Source organism: Myxine glutinosa, chromosome 5 (genome assembly GCF_964187855.1).
Source record: "Myxine glutinosa chromosome 5, kmMyxGlut1.1, whole genome shotgun sequence".
Lineage (NCBI taxonomy): Eukaryota > Metazoa > Chordata > Myxini > Myxiniformes > Myxinidae > Myxine > Myxine glutinosa.
The window spans coordinates 44,436,699-44,452,219 of record NC_136265.1 but is presented as its reverse complement, the minus strand read 5'-3'; the positions used below and the strand labels follow the sequence as shown (position 1 = coordinate 44,452,219).

At 39.7% G+C, this 15,521-nt stretch overlaps 1 protein-coding gene across 1 annotated transcript; it reads left to right on the top strand.

Moving 5' to 3' along the window:
• Window positions 1-6,483: 6,483 nt before the first annotated feature.
• Window positions 6,484-8,173, top strand: LOC137428637 (uncharacterized). The gene has a single exon (XM_068118540.2). The coding sequence runs from the start codon at window positions 6,485-6,487 to the stop codon at window positions 8,171-8,173; it is 1,689 nt and encodes a 562-aa protein (XP_067974641.2). The 5' UTR covers window position 6,484.
• Window positions 8,174-15,521: the final 7,348 nt, after the last annotated feature.

Genomic DNA, 15,521 nt, shown 5'->3' with positions numbered 1-15,521 from the left:
GAAGCAGTGAGGGGGAGTAGGAAGAGGGAGAGGGGATAAGCACTGATTGTACTTCACAAAACCCATACATGTATCAAGGTTTAAGAAATAGGAACCAAAAGGGGTGAGCTTTACAGTATATGAGCGGCAACCAATTAATTCTAATATATATATTTTATATCCAGCAACCAATTAATTCTAATATATATATATATATATATATATATATATATATATCCAGCAACCAATTAATTCTAATATATATATATACTAGCAGAAGTACCCGGCATTGCCGGGCGGGGGAGGGGAGGGGAGGGGGGAGGGGAGGGAAGGGGAGGGGAACGGGGGGGATGGGAGAAGAGGGGGGGAGGGGAGAAGAGGGGGAGGGGGAGGGGAGAGGGGAGAAGAGGGGGAGGGGAGGGGGAGGGGGAGAGGGGAGAAGAGGGGGGAGGGGGAGGGGGGGAGGGGGAGGGGGAGGGGGAGAGTGGAAAAGAGGGGGGGATGGGGAGGGGGAGGGGGAGAGGGGAGAAGAGGGGGGGAAAGGGAGGGGGAGGGGTGGGGGAGGGGAGGGGAGGGGAAAGGGGAGGGGGGAGGGGAGGGGAGGGGAAAGGGGAGGGGGAAGCGGAGAGGGTAGGGTGGAGGGGGAAGGGAGGGGGAAGGGAGGGGGAGCGGGAGGGAGGGGGAGGAGGGAAGGGGAGGGGAGGGATATAGATGGTTTCTGGCAATTGATCACATCCACAAATGATGTAATCCACACAATTTATGTACTTTACATAACGTTAATAGGAATACATGGCCGTGTAGATGGGAAATACAGTTTGTTTGAAATAAATCATAAATATCAGATGAAAGTGAAAAAAAACCTATGTGGTGTGAATGGCAATGTTCCTCGCTGAAATGTGAAAAAACTGAATTACGTGCGAACGCATAACTGTAAGATTATGGCGGCAAAGTTGGAACATCACGTGATTGCTCTAAGCGAATCAGCGCGCTGCTCTGCCATTCCAGTCATAATATTCCTCGCTGAAATGCGCTCAGGTAAAAATATGGTTTACAAATATTATGAAATAAATTTTTAGGTCGACCATGTTCGTACCAGGCTCAATAGCCATGTTTGTGCCAAATATCAAGTTCGTGAGCCTCTCCGTTTAGGAGTCTATCGGTAACATTACACACACACACACACACACACACACACACACACACACACACACACACACAAACTGTGTTTTATATATACTAGGGCATTGCCCGTACTATATCTATATCTAAAATTATATCCCCCCCCTCTATTTACATGAAATGGTTTGGTCCAAAGCGAACGGCTTGCGAGTACGGTGACAATCCCCCCCCCCCCTCTATTTACATGCAATGGTTTGGTCCAAAGCGAACGGCTTCCGGAGTTTGGTAAAGAAATCGCCATCGCGTGCACAAACGTGCAGGAAAGCGAATGAATCGCAAATTCGGTTTTATTAGTTTTAAAACATAGTTTAACGCCAACATAGTTTGCAAACGTGAAATAAATGAATACGCTCTCAAATGTGCCATCCGAGGCAGAGTGTGTCCGCCACGTTCGGCACACGCGATCGTTCGCTGCTCTCTGATTGGTTGAATCGTTTTTTGGACATAGCTCGGTAAGTAATTGTCCGATTAATATGAAACCTTGAAAAGGCACATCCTCGGGTCCCCAGCAATATACCTGGCAAGTTAAAAGTATATCGGACCCGTGGTTGTCGAGAAACAGCGGTCACAGACAAACAGACGTACAAACGTACAGACAGAGATTACTGGAATTATAGATACTAGGGCATGCCCGTACTATATATATATCTAAAATTATATCCCCCCCCCTATTTACATGAAATGGTTTGGTCCAAAGCGAACGGCTTGCGAGTGGTGACAATCCCCCCCCTCTATTTACATGCAATGGTTCGGTCCAAAGCGAACGGCTTCCGGAGTTTGGTAAAGAAATCGCCATCGCGTACACAAACGCGCAGGAAAGCGAATGAATCGCAAATTCGTTTTTATTAGTTGTAAAACATAATGCCCAATTATTCAATTAGCGCCAACGTATTTTGGCTGTTTGCAATTTAATCGCAAGGCAAAGTAGAAAGAGAAGAGGGAAAAAAAGAAAAGCCTTGCCTTGCTGCAAACAGCTGCTGCAAACAACAACAACATGGAAGGCTGCACTGTCCGGAAGTTGGCATATCGCAGTTACGATTATTTTAGTGTTAATGGCCAATTATTCAATTAGCGCCAACGTATTTTGGCTGTTTGCAATTTAATCGCAAGGAAAAGTAGAAAGAGAAGAGGGAAAAAAAGAAAAGCCTTGCATTAACGCATTAACGCTTGCATTGCATTAACGGTTCGGCACACGTGATAGCTCGCTGCTCTCTGATTGGTTGAAGCGTTTTTTGGACATAGCTCGGTAGGTACTTGTCCGATTAATTACAAACCTTGAAAAGGCACATCCTCGGGTCCCCAGCAATATACCTGGCAAGTTTCAAGTATATCGGACCCGTGGTTGTCGAGAAACAGCGGTCACAGACACACAGACACACAGACACACAGACAGACACACAGAGATTGCTGGAATTATAGATAGATATATATATATATATATATATCCAGCAACCAATTAATTCTAATATATATATATATATATATATATATATCCAGCAACCAATTAATTCTAATATATATATATATATATATATATATATATATATATATATATATATATATATATATATATATATATATATATATATATATATATCCAGCAACCAATTAATTCTAATATATATATATATATATATATATCCAGCAACCAATTAATTCTAATATATATATATATATATATATCCAGCAACCAATTAATTCTAATATATATATATCTCCAGCAACCAATTAATTCTAATATATATATATATATATATCCAGCAACCAATTAATTCTAATATATATATATATATATATATATATATATATATCCAGCAACCAATTAATTCTAATATATATATATATATATATCCAGCAACCAATTAATTCTAATATATATATATATATATATATATATATATCCAGCAACCAATTAATTCTAATATATATATATATATATATATATATATATATATATATATATATATATATATATATATATATATATATATATATATCCAGCAACCAATTAATTCTGATATATATATATATATATATATCCAGCAACCAATTAATTCTAATATATATATATATATATATCCAGCAACCAATTAATTCTAATATATATATATATATATATATATATCCAGCAACCAATTAATTCTGATATATATATATATATATATCCAGCAACCAATTAATTCTAATATATATATATATATATATATATATATATATATATATATATATATATATATATATATATATATCCAGCAACCAATTAATTCTAATATATATATATATATATATATATATATATATATCCAGCAACCAATTAATTCTGAGCACTTTAAATTGTCAATAGTCACATCCTCTCATTGGACAAGTATTTCCCATCGAGGTATTTGTGCAAATTGGCATTCCTTGTGAATTATGTTTTTTCGACTATGCTCAAAGCGGACCTTTTGGCCGCTTCAAAAGCACATGCTGTGTTTGGATCTGTACGCCACAAGAGCGGTCTCGGCTCAGGGTTTTTATCTGAGCATCGCAGGCTTGCACCGAACCGCGACCACGAACTCTCCCATTTGCTACATGAGACCTTGCTCCACACTCCCTCCCACTCCATCTGCACTTTATCCTGAGCATGTTCTGTTTCATCAGACTTTCAACTTTCATGCTCCAACACAACAACAACGCTCAAGCACATCGTTTATTTCATCTTTCAGTAATCATATTAATTTTATTATATACAGTGGGGTGCAAAATGATGAGTCCAGTAGGAAATGTATTAATTGAGATCTGATAACAAAATAAATCATTATACGTAATACGAAACTAAAATCACACTTATTATGATAGGAAAAATCAAATCTGTCTTTATGTGTAATCATTAATCAGTGTGACCCCCTTTGACTCACCAACAAATGATGAAACCAGTCCGGCGGCTGAGGGTGTGTGTAGCATTGGGATTCTCACACACGTACTACTTGTAAATGTCTGCAGCCGTGGAGGAACCCGGGTAGGGTTTGAAACAACAAAGGGCTTACCTTGTGTATCTTTTCTTGGTTGCTTTATGCAGTTTTCTTTGGCTGGAAAAGCATGGGGGTTAATCTATGAAAATCCTAGCCACTTGGGGTAATATACGACTTTCAAAATGATGTATTTATGCTATACGATGCATTTTGAATAAGAGCTTATGTGTTTACACTGACTCGTTTGGCTCAACGGGCAATTTTAACCTGCCATTGCTAGTGCAAAATCTATGATTGATTCAAATAATCTTTAGAACATGATTTACAGCATTTAAACATGGCAATTTCAAAATGGTTAACCTTAACTGTTCTGTTTCTGAATGCAAATCTGAGTCACGAGTATAGAGCAAATATGATAAATATCTGTGGATGAGAGGAGTTGGGTTTGTACCATTTTCTGTTAATACACTTAGCTAGCGGTGGTTGTATAACACACACACACACACACACACACACACACACACACACACACACACACACATTTTTCTTTCACCAATAGATGCAAAAATCTAGTGTAATTTATCTTGTGGCTCCAGAATCAAATATATATATATATATATATATATATATATATATATATATATATATATATATATATATATATATATACATATGTATATATATACATATATATATATATACATATATATAACAGCACGCAGTCCATACCCCATACTCCCACCCCCTCTCTTCCTAAACATGATTAATAGTAAGTATCATCATTTTAAATTTGCCCTGTGCATCAACCAGCCTCAGATATGACCTTCCCATCAGTGTTAAAAAGCAATGAGGTTTGGTTAGAACGTGCCTGTGTACGAACCTTCAGTCCTTTCACGACCAACGGCATCGGGAGTTTTTGTCGTACAGACTGCAAGATATCAACATTTTGGGTGAGTTGACCAGACAGGTCTCCAAATCTTTCGTTGTGAAAAGGCACACCCCTTCATCATTGGTATGTTTCCAAGTATGTTCGGCTTCTTTAAAAACTTGGTGAGCCATTTCATGCTACAATCCTTAGCTGGCACATATGATATATGTCATGCCGCCCCAATAGACTTTGTTTTTAGGCGTTTCTGTGCATGGCCAGAAACCCCATACGAACGAAGCTCAGGGGACAGCTGATTGGTTATTCCCTTCAATTATGGGTGAGAGATGTGATTGGGTCTTGTTATAAATATATATGTATGTAGAACAATGATTTACCACAAATAGGTACCCCACCCCCTTCCCCCTTGTACCATATGTTAAGAAAAGACATAGAAAAAGTGTCTCAATAGGAAAACACGGAGTTGTTCCGGATAGGGTTGGTTGGGGTTGGATCTAAAGATGGAGTAGAAGGACTGAATTTGTACAAGCTTGTTGTACGAGTCACTTGTAAAGTTGAAAAACAACATTATATGGTCCAAGGTCATTGTTTAACTGCATTTTCAGTTCTTACCAGTGATGACATCACTGCTATAAATGTAAGATTATAAGGATATACACAAAAGGTTTGACCCATCAAGGTTGTCATATAAATATAAGAACCATATTTTTCCATTTACTATCTTACTCTTCATGAATCAACATTTACTTGTTGAGATCAAAATAGTTGGTGTGGACAGAACAGGGTCGTACAAGCATAACACTTGCAGGAGCGACCCCATACACCTCCAATTCCTCCCACACATTTTTTCACGTTTCAACGTTTCCTGCTTGGGCTGGTAGGGCAACTTAGAAGTATGTGCACTTGCGTTTGAACTATATCTCGCCATGGTTCCAACCTGACCCAACCATAAAGCGTGGCCCTCGTGTTTTGCATCCAGGGCGATGCATCAATATGTGTGCTGTCCATTAGAATGACGTCAGGCAGGAGATTCGTCTTCCAGCCTTGGTTGTTGATGGATTTGTAAAATCTTTTGGTATATTTCGTGAAGAATAAGCAAGTTGGCACAGCCACCTTGATCAAATTCCAGATCCTGCCACCGATCGGGCCTTGATGGTGGGTTTGTGACCAAAATCGTTACTCAGCTGACCCCACAAAGTAGTTAGGAATAATTTGGACTTTGAAGTAGTAGTAGTTGTCGTAGTTTCAACTTCTACCAATAGTATGATCCATTAAATTGAAAACGACATCAACAGTAAAACACAATGACAAAAGGAAAATAATGTGGAGGAGTGCTCGAGTTGCAGATGAAATATGATCATTGTGGTGTTTGGGCAATGACTATCCGGTGTGTATGTGTTTGCACATGAAATGACGCAGGCCAGGCAGGTGCTTTCTTGCCTCGCCAATTGTACAAGCCATTCATAATCCTGCAGTTATCGCAATTATGGCGAAGGTAACCCGTGGGTGCATCAACCGCTGCCCTGCTGCTTTCTGGCTCGCTGTGCTTTTCGACCTGGTGGGCCTCATCCTCCTCATTGTGGGTGTCTTGGTTCAGGTGGACTATTTTGACTTGTTCATGTATTGCGGCGCCATCCTCATATTGCTGAGTCTCGCCTGGTGGGTCTTCTGGTATGCAGGAAACATTGAGGTTGAGCTTTTGCCGTACTCTCAGTACCCTGCATCGAGATCTGTTCTTTTCCGAGCAACAGAGAGCGTATCTCGAAACGTGAAGGGGACTTTGCGTTCCATACACGTCCTACGAGCTCGATCCAGCCACGATGGCAATGCCTCCGCACCCAGCGAGCTGGCAGGTAAAGAGAAGCTTCTGCTGGCTCAGGACACACATGAAGCCAGGTCGATGACGAAAGCCAAACGCAGTCAACTATCTTCATTGATGTTTGCACTGAAACTGAAAAAGCGAAGTAATACTGAGGTGCCATCTGATGATGAAAACTTTTCAGGAAGAAACGAGTCTAAAGCATCCACAGAGTTGGAAGAGAGAAAACCTGGTGCTGGAATGATTCTGGCGGTGGAGAACAATGATGGGAGAGGAATGATAAAATATGAAGATGGAAAAAGAGATGAACAAACAGAAAGTGGGCCAGAAAACAAAGATGGAGATAAAATTTCAATAGCATATGGAGCTGGAGTTGCAAGAGGGTTAGAGCAAAGTACAGAGAAAACTAGAGATACAATTGCAGATACAAATGAAAAAGATACAAATGTCACCCAGAAACAGGGAGTTCTCGATAAGGAGGAAGGTGACAACAATCAGGATGCGGAGACGGATGGAGTGGCGGAGACGGATGGAGTGGCGGAGGCAGATGGGGTGGCGGAGGCGGATGGGGTGGCGGAGGCGGATGGGGTGGCGGAGGCGGATGGGGTGGCGGAGAAAGATGGAGTGGTGGAGAAAGATGGAGTGGCGGAGAAAGATGGAGTGGCGGAGAAAGATGGAGTGGCGGAGAAAGATGGAGTGGCGGAGAAAGATGGAGTGGTGGAGAAAGATGGAGTGGTGGAGAAAGATGGAGTGGCGGAGAAAGATGGATTGGCGGAGAAGGATGGAGAGACAGAGAAAGATGGAGAGACAGAGAAAGATGACAATGCAGAAAAAGATGGAGATACTGACACTGATAGAGATGAAGATGGACCCGAGGTCAGGAAAAAGCAAGATGCAAACTTAAACGAAGAAGAGGCTGCTGATAAACATAGTGATACAAATGTTGCTTCCAGATCTAACGATGGAATGGAAGATGGAGATGCAGATAAAGACAAAAACAAAGCAGAACAACGTAAAAATGGTCAGGAAGACATCGATAAGAAAGAAAAGGACAATGGGCATAACGAAGATGATCCAGGTGTAGATCCAATTCATGATGACGATCAACCAGAACGCAATGAGGACGATGGTGGAGACATTGCGATTGGCGGTTCAAATAATGATGGCCAACGTGATGACTCAGATGATTACACAAACTATACAGTCAACTGCAGTTCCAGTGATGATGATGACGACGATGATGATGTACGTGATGCGACCTACGACCTCACAAAAGATGACAATGCTGACGGTGATTCCATAAAAAGTGAACTGGCTTCTCCGACTCCAACTGGAAAAGAAGGCACAAGACTTTGAAGGCTGATGTTTTGTTGAAGCAACAACTCTTCACGATGAAGATCATCGCCTCTCATTGCATGGTTATATCATTTTTGTGAATATTTTTTAGCAAAACCAGAAGTCTGTCATTTTTTAAAAATTCACTCAGTTTTATTCCAATCCAGATATTGAGGCTTAAAGAAGAGTTAACAATACAATAAAAGGGGTGAAGAGCTAACATGCTGACAATAAGACAGTAGATAGAGTTGATGGAAGTAGATTAACATTTTAAATTTTAGAATATGTGTAGGATGGTGGGGCCACACTCTCCAAGGACTGGAGGGAAGAACAAGATGGGATAGACGATGGGAGGTCGTTTCACAGAAGGAGGGGGGGGGGGGTACAAAAGGGGTGAGTGTGATTGGACTGAAAGAGAAGATAACAACGCGTAGGTTGTTGGATCAAGGCGTGGCAACTTTTGGGGCTAAGGAGGGGGCAAGTGAAGAAAGGAGGTGGAGTGGTGGCGCAAGACCAGACGAAGAAATGCTGTATAAGATGAAAAGATCACCAATCTGACTCGTGTATGAGAATTACACTGTGATCCAGGATTTCCCATTGAAAAATCCCAATGATCTTCAGGTCCATAAAAGCAAAGGGGTTTGTGACTTGAGTTGGGGGGTTAGGACTTGGGTTTGGGTGGGGGAGTGGAGAGGGTTGAGGACTTTGTGTGGGAGGATTGAGGACTTTGGGTGGGAAGGGGATTTGAAGACAGGTTGAGGAGGGGTTTGAGGACTTGGGATTGGGATTGGGAGAGGGAGTTGAGGAATTGGGGTTTTGAGGGCAGGGGGTGTTGAAGTTCTGGGGTGGGGGCATTGAGGTCTTCGTTTGTGGGTGAGGAGTTCAGGACTTGGTAGAGGAGTTTTGGGGGTTAATTAAATCGAGCAACATATTTTGGGAACAAATAGCAGACAATATCAACTTCTGATATGTATTTAACTATTATTTGCATAATATTGCTGAAGTCGCAATTTATATTACAAGCAATTTCCGCGGGGACCTGCTTTAGTGAAATGTATTCGATAAATCAATATTGTGATGACATAATTGAACTTACTAATTTTGTTCAGGAAACCAACCAACCTCAAGAACATAGCAAACTTAACACGATAATGTTATTTCCTAGAAGAGGAAACTAAAACAAACTGAGCAGCCTTTATATTGAGCTTACAAGAATGGTTTGGAAGTGTTGGAACCGTATAAACATGTGTACAAAATGGGTATGGGGGGGAGTGTGGGTAAATTCATCCAGGACTTCAATCCATTTCTGGAGCATTGGTTTTAACCAATCATGTTCTGGAGCTCAAACGCAATCCTGGAGACATTGCCACTCTGTGTGTGCATGATCCTGAAGGATGGAGCAGGAATTTAAAATTCAATTTGAAGCAAGGGTGCTGCAACAAAATGTCCTCCTTTTTTCAAATGGAACAATTTTTCTACTGTATTCGACTGTACAGAAGGCTCCCATAAATGGCCATCCTACGAACAGCTTTGTGACGCACGTGTTTCTTATCAATGGTGCCAAGCTGCATACTATTACCAGAAATCCGACGACCTTGAAACAACTGCACATGGAACGGTCAATAAAACTCAAAATTGCTGCATTCGAAAACGCAGTACAATTTTCGAATGACTTTTGGACGTTAATGCAATACTTCGGTTGCAGCATGTATTTTGATGTTGTGTAAATGACAACATGAAAAACAAGAGGGACAATTGCTTTGCAATACATGTCCCCGACTAGTCCCAATGAATGTTCTTGTTCCAAGCACTCAGCAATTGCTACAGAATAACTTGCAGTTTCTGTAACTTATAATAAAGCCATGTACCAAGTTTCAGTTAAACATGTTAAAGGGTAATGGTAAAAAGTTTGGAAAACGGATCCATGTGTAATATGTGATGTTTTCTATGTCCAAAAAGGGCATAACTCTCAAAAAATGATGAAATTCCCCAAAACCTAAACTTGTTCTGTAACTTATCATAACACAACCATTTACCAAGTTTCAGTTAAACATGTTAAAGGGTATTATGGTAAAAAGTTTGGAAAACGGATCCATGTGTAATATGTGATGTTTTCTATGTCCAAAAAGGGCATAACTCTCAAAAAATGATGAAATTCCCCAAAACCTAAACTTGTTCTGTAACTTATCATAACACAACCATTTACCAAGTTTCAGTCAAACATGTTAAAGGGTAATGGTAAAAAGTTTGGAAAACTGATCCATGTGTAATATGTGATGTTTTCTATGTCCAAAAATGGCATAACTCTGTCAAAAATTGATGAAATTCCCCAAAACCTAAACTTGTTCTGTAACTTATCATAACACAACCATTTACCAAGTTTCAGTTAAACATGTTAAAGGGTATTATGGTAAAAAGTTTGGAAAAGTGATCCATGTATAATATGTGATGTTTTCTATGTCCAAAAAGAGCATAACTCTGTCAAAAAAATTTGAAATTCCCCAAAACCTAAACTTGTTCTGCAACTTATCATAACACAACCATTTACCAAGTTTCAGTTAAACATGTTAAAGGGTAATGGTAAAAAGTTTGGAAAACTGATCCATGTGTAATATGTGATGTTTTCTATGTCCAAAAATGGCATAACTCTGTCAAAAATTGATGAAATTCCCCAAAACCTAAACTTGTTCTGTAACTTATCATAACACAACCATATACCAAGTTTCAGTTAAACATGTTAAAGGGTAATGGTAAAAAGTTTGGAAAACTGATCCATGTGTAATATGTGATGTTTTCTATGTCCGAAAATGGCATAACTCTGTCAAAAATTGATGAAATTCCCCAAAACCTAAACTTGTTCTGTAACTTATCATAACACAACCATATACCAAGTTTCAGTTGAAAATATTAACGGGTATGGGAAAAACGTCTGGAAAACCACAGGTGGGATTGATGGATGGACAGAGACGGAGAGCAAACCGAAAGTCCCCTCCACTGATAGGGGGCTAATAATGTAGGAGTTGCATATCATTGGAAGAAAAAGCAAATATGATTCTCTTTTAACTTTTCTTTCTTTGTTTAATAACGTAATCGTCTTTTTTAAAAAGTTGTCACTTTCTAAGCAATATTGTTATAAAAGTATTGCATGGAAAATAATGTGAATTATATTGTGGACAAAGATTCATATAATTATTCTATATGTATGTATATTATTTTTCAACACGGTACCTTTTCACCAATTTGCAATAAATGGTTCTTTTTTTTTGTTACAATACAAGCACGACTTCGGTTATAAATGTTTTATGCAATATGGCAACAACTGTTGTAAAAGGTATTTTGAGGTCGTAAAATTGAAGAATTTTTGCCAGATGTGGATTGTAACAATTATACAAACAAACAGTAACTGGAACAAAAAAGAGAGATTCCTGAATAATTATCAACAATCCTGGTTTTCTTACCTACAAAATATTACTCAACTTCGACAACGAATTATCGTCACATTATTGTGGGTTTAGCCGGGGAAACTTCTTTGCTCAAGTCTTTCATAAACCGGTTGGCCAGGCCTGACGTTCGACTGATGGTGTCAGTGATTTGCAATTTGTTCAGGGTGCCAGCCATAAATCAGCCACTCTCCGAGATTTTGAAAATCCATGAACGACCACGACCAATGCCGGCTTGCGGGTCAGTCGGCTTGACATCGACTTGACACACACACAGTTAAAAACAATAATATTGAAATAATAATATTAAATATTAAAATAATAATAGTAATAATCATGCAAAATAATGCACTGAATTTAAAAATATATATATATATATTAAATATATATTGTACAAATAAATAAAAACAAAAATACATAAATATAATAAGTAAATAAATTATAAAATTTATAGTGTAATCAGTAAGTTTGTGGCCCAATTTAAATAAATAAATGCCTGACGTTAACAAAAATATAATTTTTCTACATTTTTTTGCACCAATCTAACCTTTCTGGCTTGCTTATCAACCCTCAATTTTCGTTTTTCATCTTATATCATTATTTGTTGCATTTTGTGCGTGACATAAATCATTTATCTTTGTGTATCACATAACTGGCAAAGTAGGCGTTTGTGGTACGACCACATTTGCAGCGCCGGCAGCCCTCCCCATATCCCTCTCCCTCCTCCCTACCCACCTGCTGGGGAAATGGAGGGATGGCGTTGTGTCAGGCGGTCTTGGTTTACAATGATGGTTTCCATGACACAGACACAATAGGGCTCTGACGTCAAAAAAAGAAAAAAAGAGGAGCTCTATTGGGTGCCGAGAATCGAATTGGGCAGATGCACGGCAGTGGTCTTTTCATGACGTATGCACGGAAGTTGCAGCGGAGAAGTGCTCAGTGCTATGTTAAAGCTTTACTTTCAGTTTATTTTACATTGTTTTATTACCTCCGCCACCAAAGGTGGATGGAGGTTATGTTTTCACCGCTGTCTGTCTGTTTGTTTGCCTGTCTGCGAACAAGATATCTCAAAAAGTTGTGGACGGATTTGGACGAAATTTGGCAGAGGTCGTGTATGTGACAAGGACGAAATGATTAGATTTTGGTGAAGATCCGGATTCAGAACTAGAATTTAAGTGATTCTTCACCATTGGGAGATAGAGCCAAAAACTGTATGAAGCAGGATATCTCGAAAAGTTATGGACGCATTTTGGACGAAACTTTGTGGATAGATTGGGTGTGTGACAAGGAAGAATCGATTCGATTTTGGTGAAGATCTGAATATGGATTCGGATATGAGAATTATTTAATTTTTAAGTGATTCTTCACCATTGAGAGATGGGGCAAAAAGCGATATACAACATGATATTTAAAATAGTTATGGACGAGTTATGACTAAGCTTGGTGGACGAGTTGATTAGGTGACAAGATAAAGCCGATTCGATTTTGGTGGAGGTCCGAATCCAGATCCGGCCTATCAGTGGGATACAAAACATAAACTATTCAGCCTGGTGGAGGTTTGTGCTCTACCGAGTGCCGTTCTACTTTTTGGTTTTAGTTTTTAAAAAGTTTTAAAATATATATGTATTTTAAAACTTTACTTGCAGTTTATTTCACTATTTTTACCCTCGCCAGAGGAGAGGGTATTGCATTTGAGTCTGTTTATTTGTTTGTTTGTCTGTTTGTTTGTCTGTTTGTTTGTTTGTCTGTTTGTCCACACAGAATAAATATGATTTTCTCTGCAACCGTTGGTCCGATTGACAGGAAATTTTCACCAAAGGTGCAACTCCACCTGTGGAATTTTTAATGATAAGTATGACGTCATAGGTCACGTGGTTCGGCCGCCATCTTGGAAAAACCAAAAAACTTTGCACCTCTATATCTCCGGAAGCGCTGAATATAAAAAATTGAGACATGGCTCATTGTAAAGAACTCTCCATGGGGAATAAAATATGTTAATGATGATGTCATAGGTCCCTCCATTATGACGTCATAATTCGACAAGTACAAAACTTCATCCGATGAAGATGAAATTTCTTGAGCATAATCTAGGAATAAATCAGTTTAGAAAAAAATATGATGACGTCTGTGGTCACGTGGTTCGGCCGCCATATTTGATTTAACACAAAAGCCTTAAAAACCACTGAAAATACATCCTGGCGAGGGTTTGCAATCTCTGATTGCTCTTTTTCTTGTTTTTTTTGTTGTTGTTTTTTAAGTTTAAAAAAGATTATATATAAAAGTTTTACTTGCATTGTATTTTACATTAGTTGCTTCAAATAAATGCCACCTCGTGATACAGTTCACCTCATATAAGGCGGAGTACTCATTTCCGATCTATCGGGTTTAGGAAATTGATCCCATTGTGCCTGTGCCTTATCTTTCATTGAAACTACGGATTCGGAACCTGCATTGTGCACAATGGCAATTATTAATTACCATCGAGATGCCTCGTCTGGGTGCAAATCTCAGCCCAGTTATAAACGGACACTTTCACTTTCCCATCGCAGACAGGTCGGTGGTCTCTCTGTCTTATTCCACCTCCTTCCTGGTCTTGCGCCCTCTTCCCTCTCTGTGCTTTGTCCCCTCACACCCAGGTTTTGCAGGGTGTATGCGGTCGACCATCAACCTCATTCTGATGAAAATCCAGAAAACATCCAGACGAAATCCAGAATCACAAAAAAAATTGGGTGTCCCGTCTGCTTTTTTTTTTTTTTTTTTTGTATACTGAATTGAGGCTCGTGAAAGAGCTAACATTTATTTCACAAACAAATCAACCAGACAAACAAAATATACAAAAAGAGGGAGCGGAAGACAAGATGGGGAGAGAAGGGGAAGCACACAACCACAACATTTGAGAGCAGGGAGAAGTGTGGGAGGGAGAGGGCTTGGGGGCAGGAGGCATGGGAGGGGGAGGGGGGGGGGGGGAAACTTGTATTGGTGGGTATTAAAGGTGGGTAAAAAAAGGTGGTGGGTATTGGTGCTTGTATTACTTGGTGGGTATTAAAGATCCCACGGTGTCTTTCTTGAAGAGTCGGCGAGCCATCACCGGACGGAACCCTACCTGAATCCGCAGAGGCATTGCATCAGTGGCCTAATCCTGCTTGAGTAATGATGCAACCGGCGGAATCGATTCAGAATTGAATCCCATTCCAATACACTTTTTTTTTAACACCAAAAATGGCTTATGGTTTTTCAAAGTTACCATGGAGTCTTCAAAGCCATAATAAAGAGCTAGCTCATGAGACAGCCGGCTCAACGTCCCCAGGTGGCGACACACTCTATTATGCAGCACTCTAGTGCCTGAAAAGCATTAATAGGGAAGTTTGTAGCCGGATCATCTTTTCTTGTCAATCTAACATAGAACAATTAGACAATCCCAATTGGAAACAAATATTATATCTGCGACAGTTAAACGTTTGCTTATTGCTGACACCTCTTCTTTATACATGTCCTTTCCAATCCATATCCACATCGATTGTTGAATCAGACACTGTCTACACATCCCATCAATGACAATTGTAAGTGCAGCCAAAAGAAAAAAGACCGATGGTCTAACAACGGCGAAGCCGGGCTCGGACCTGCTGGAGGATCTGCTGTCCTCCTTTCATGTGACCAGATCCTCAACTCTGATTGGTGGACGTTTGGGAGGGACATACATACACCGCACGGACAGACAAATGCTGTTCCAGATCGTGGCATTGCTCCACGGACTATGCAGTAAACATATGGCTGCCGTACCACGTGACCGATGACATCATCAATTTTTTTTTTTCTCGACCAATTTATCCCGAGATTTACACTCAAGAAATTTATACTGATCAGATCAAGCGTTCGACTTGCCGATGTATGTTGTAATGAAGGCACCTATGACATCATTAACATATGCT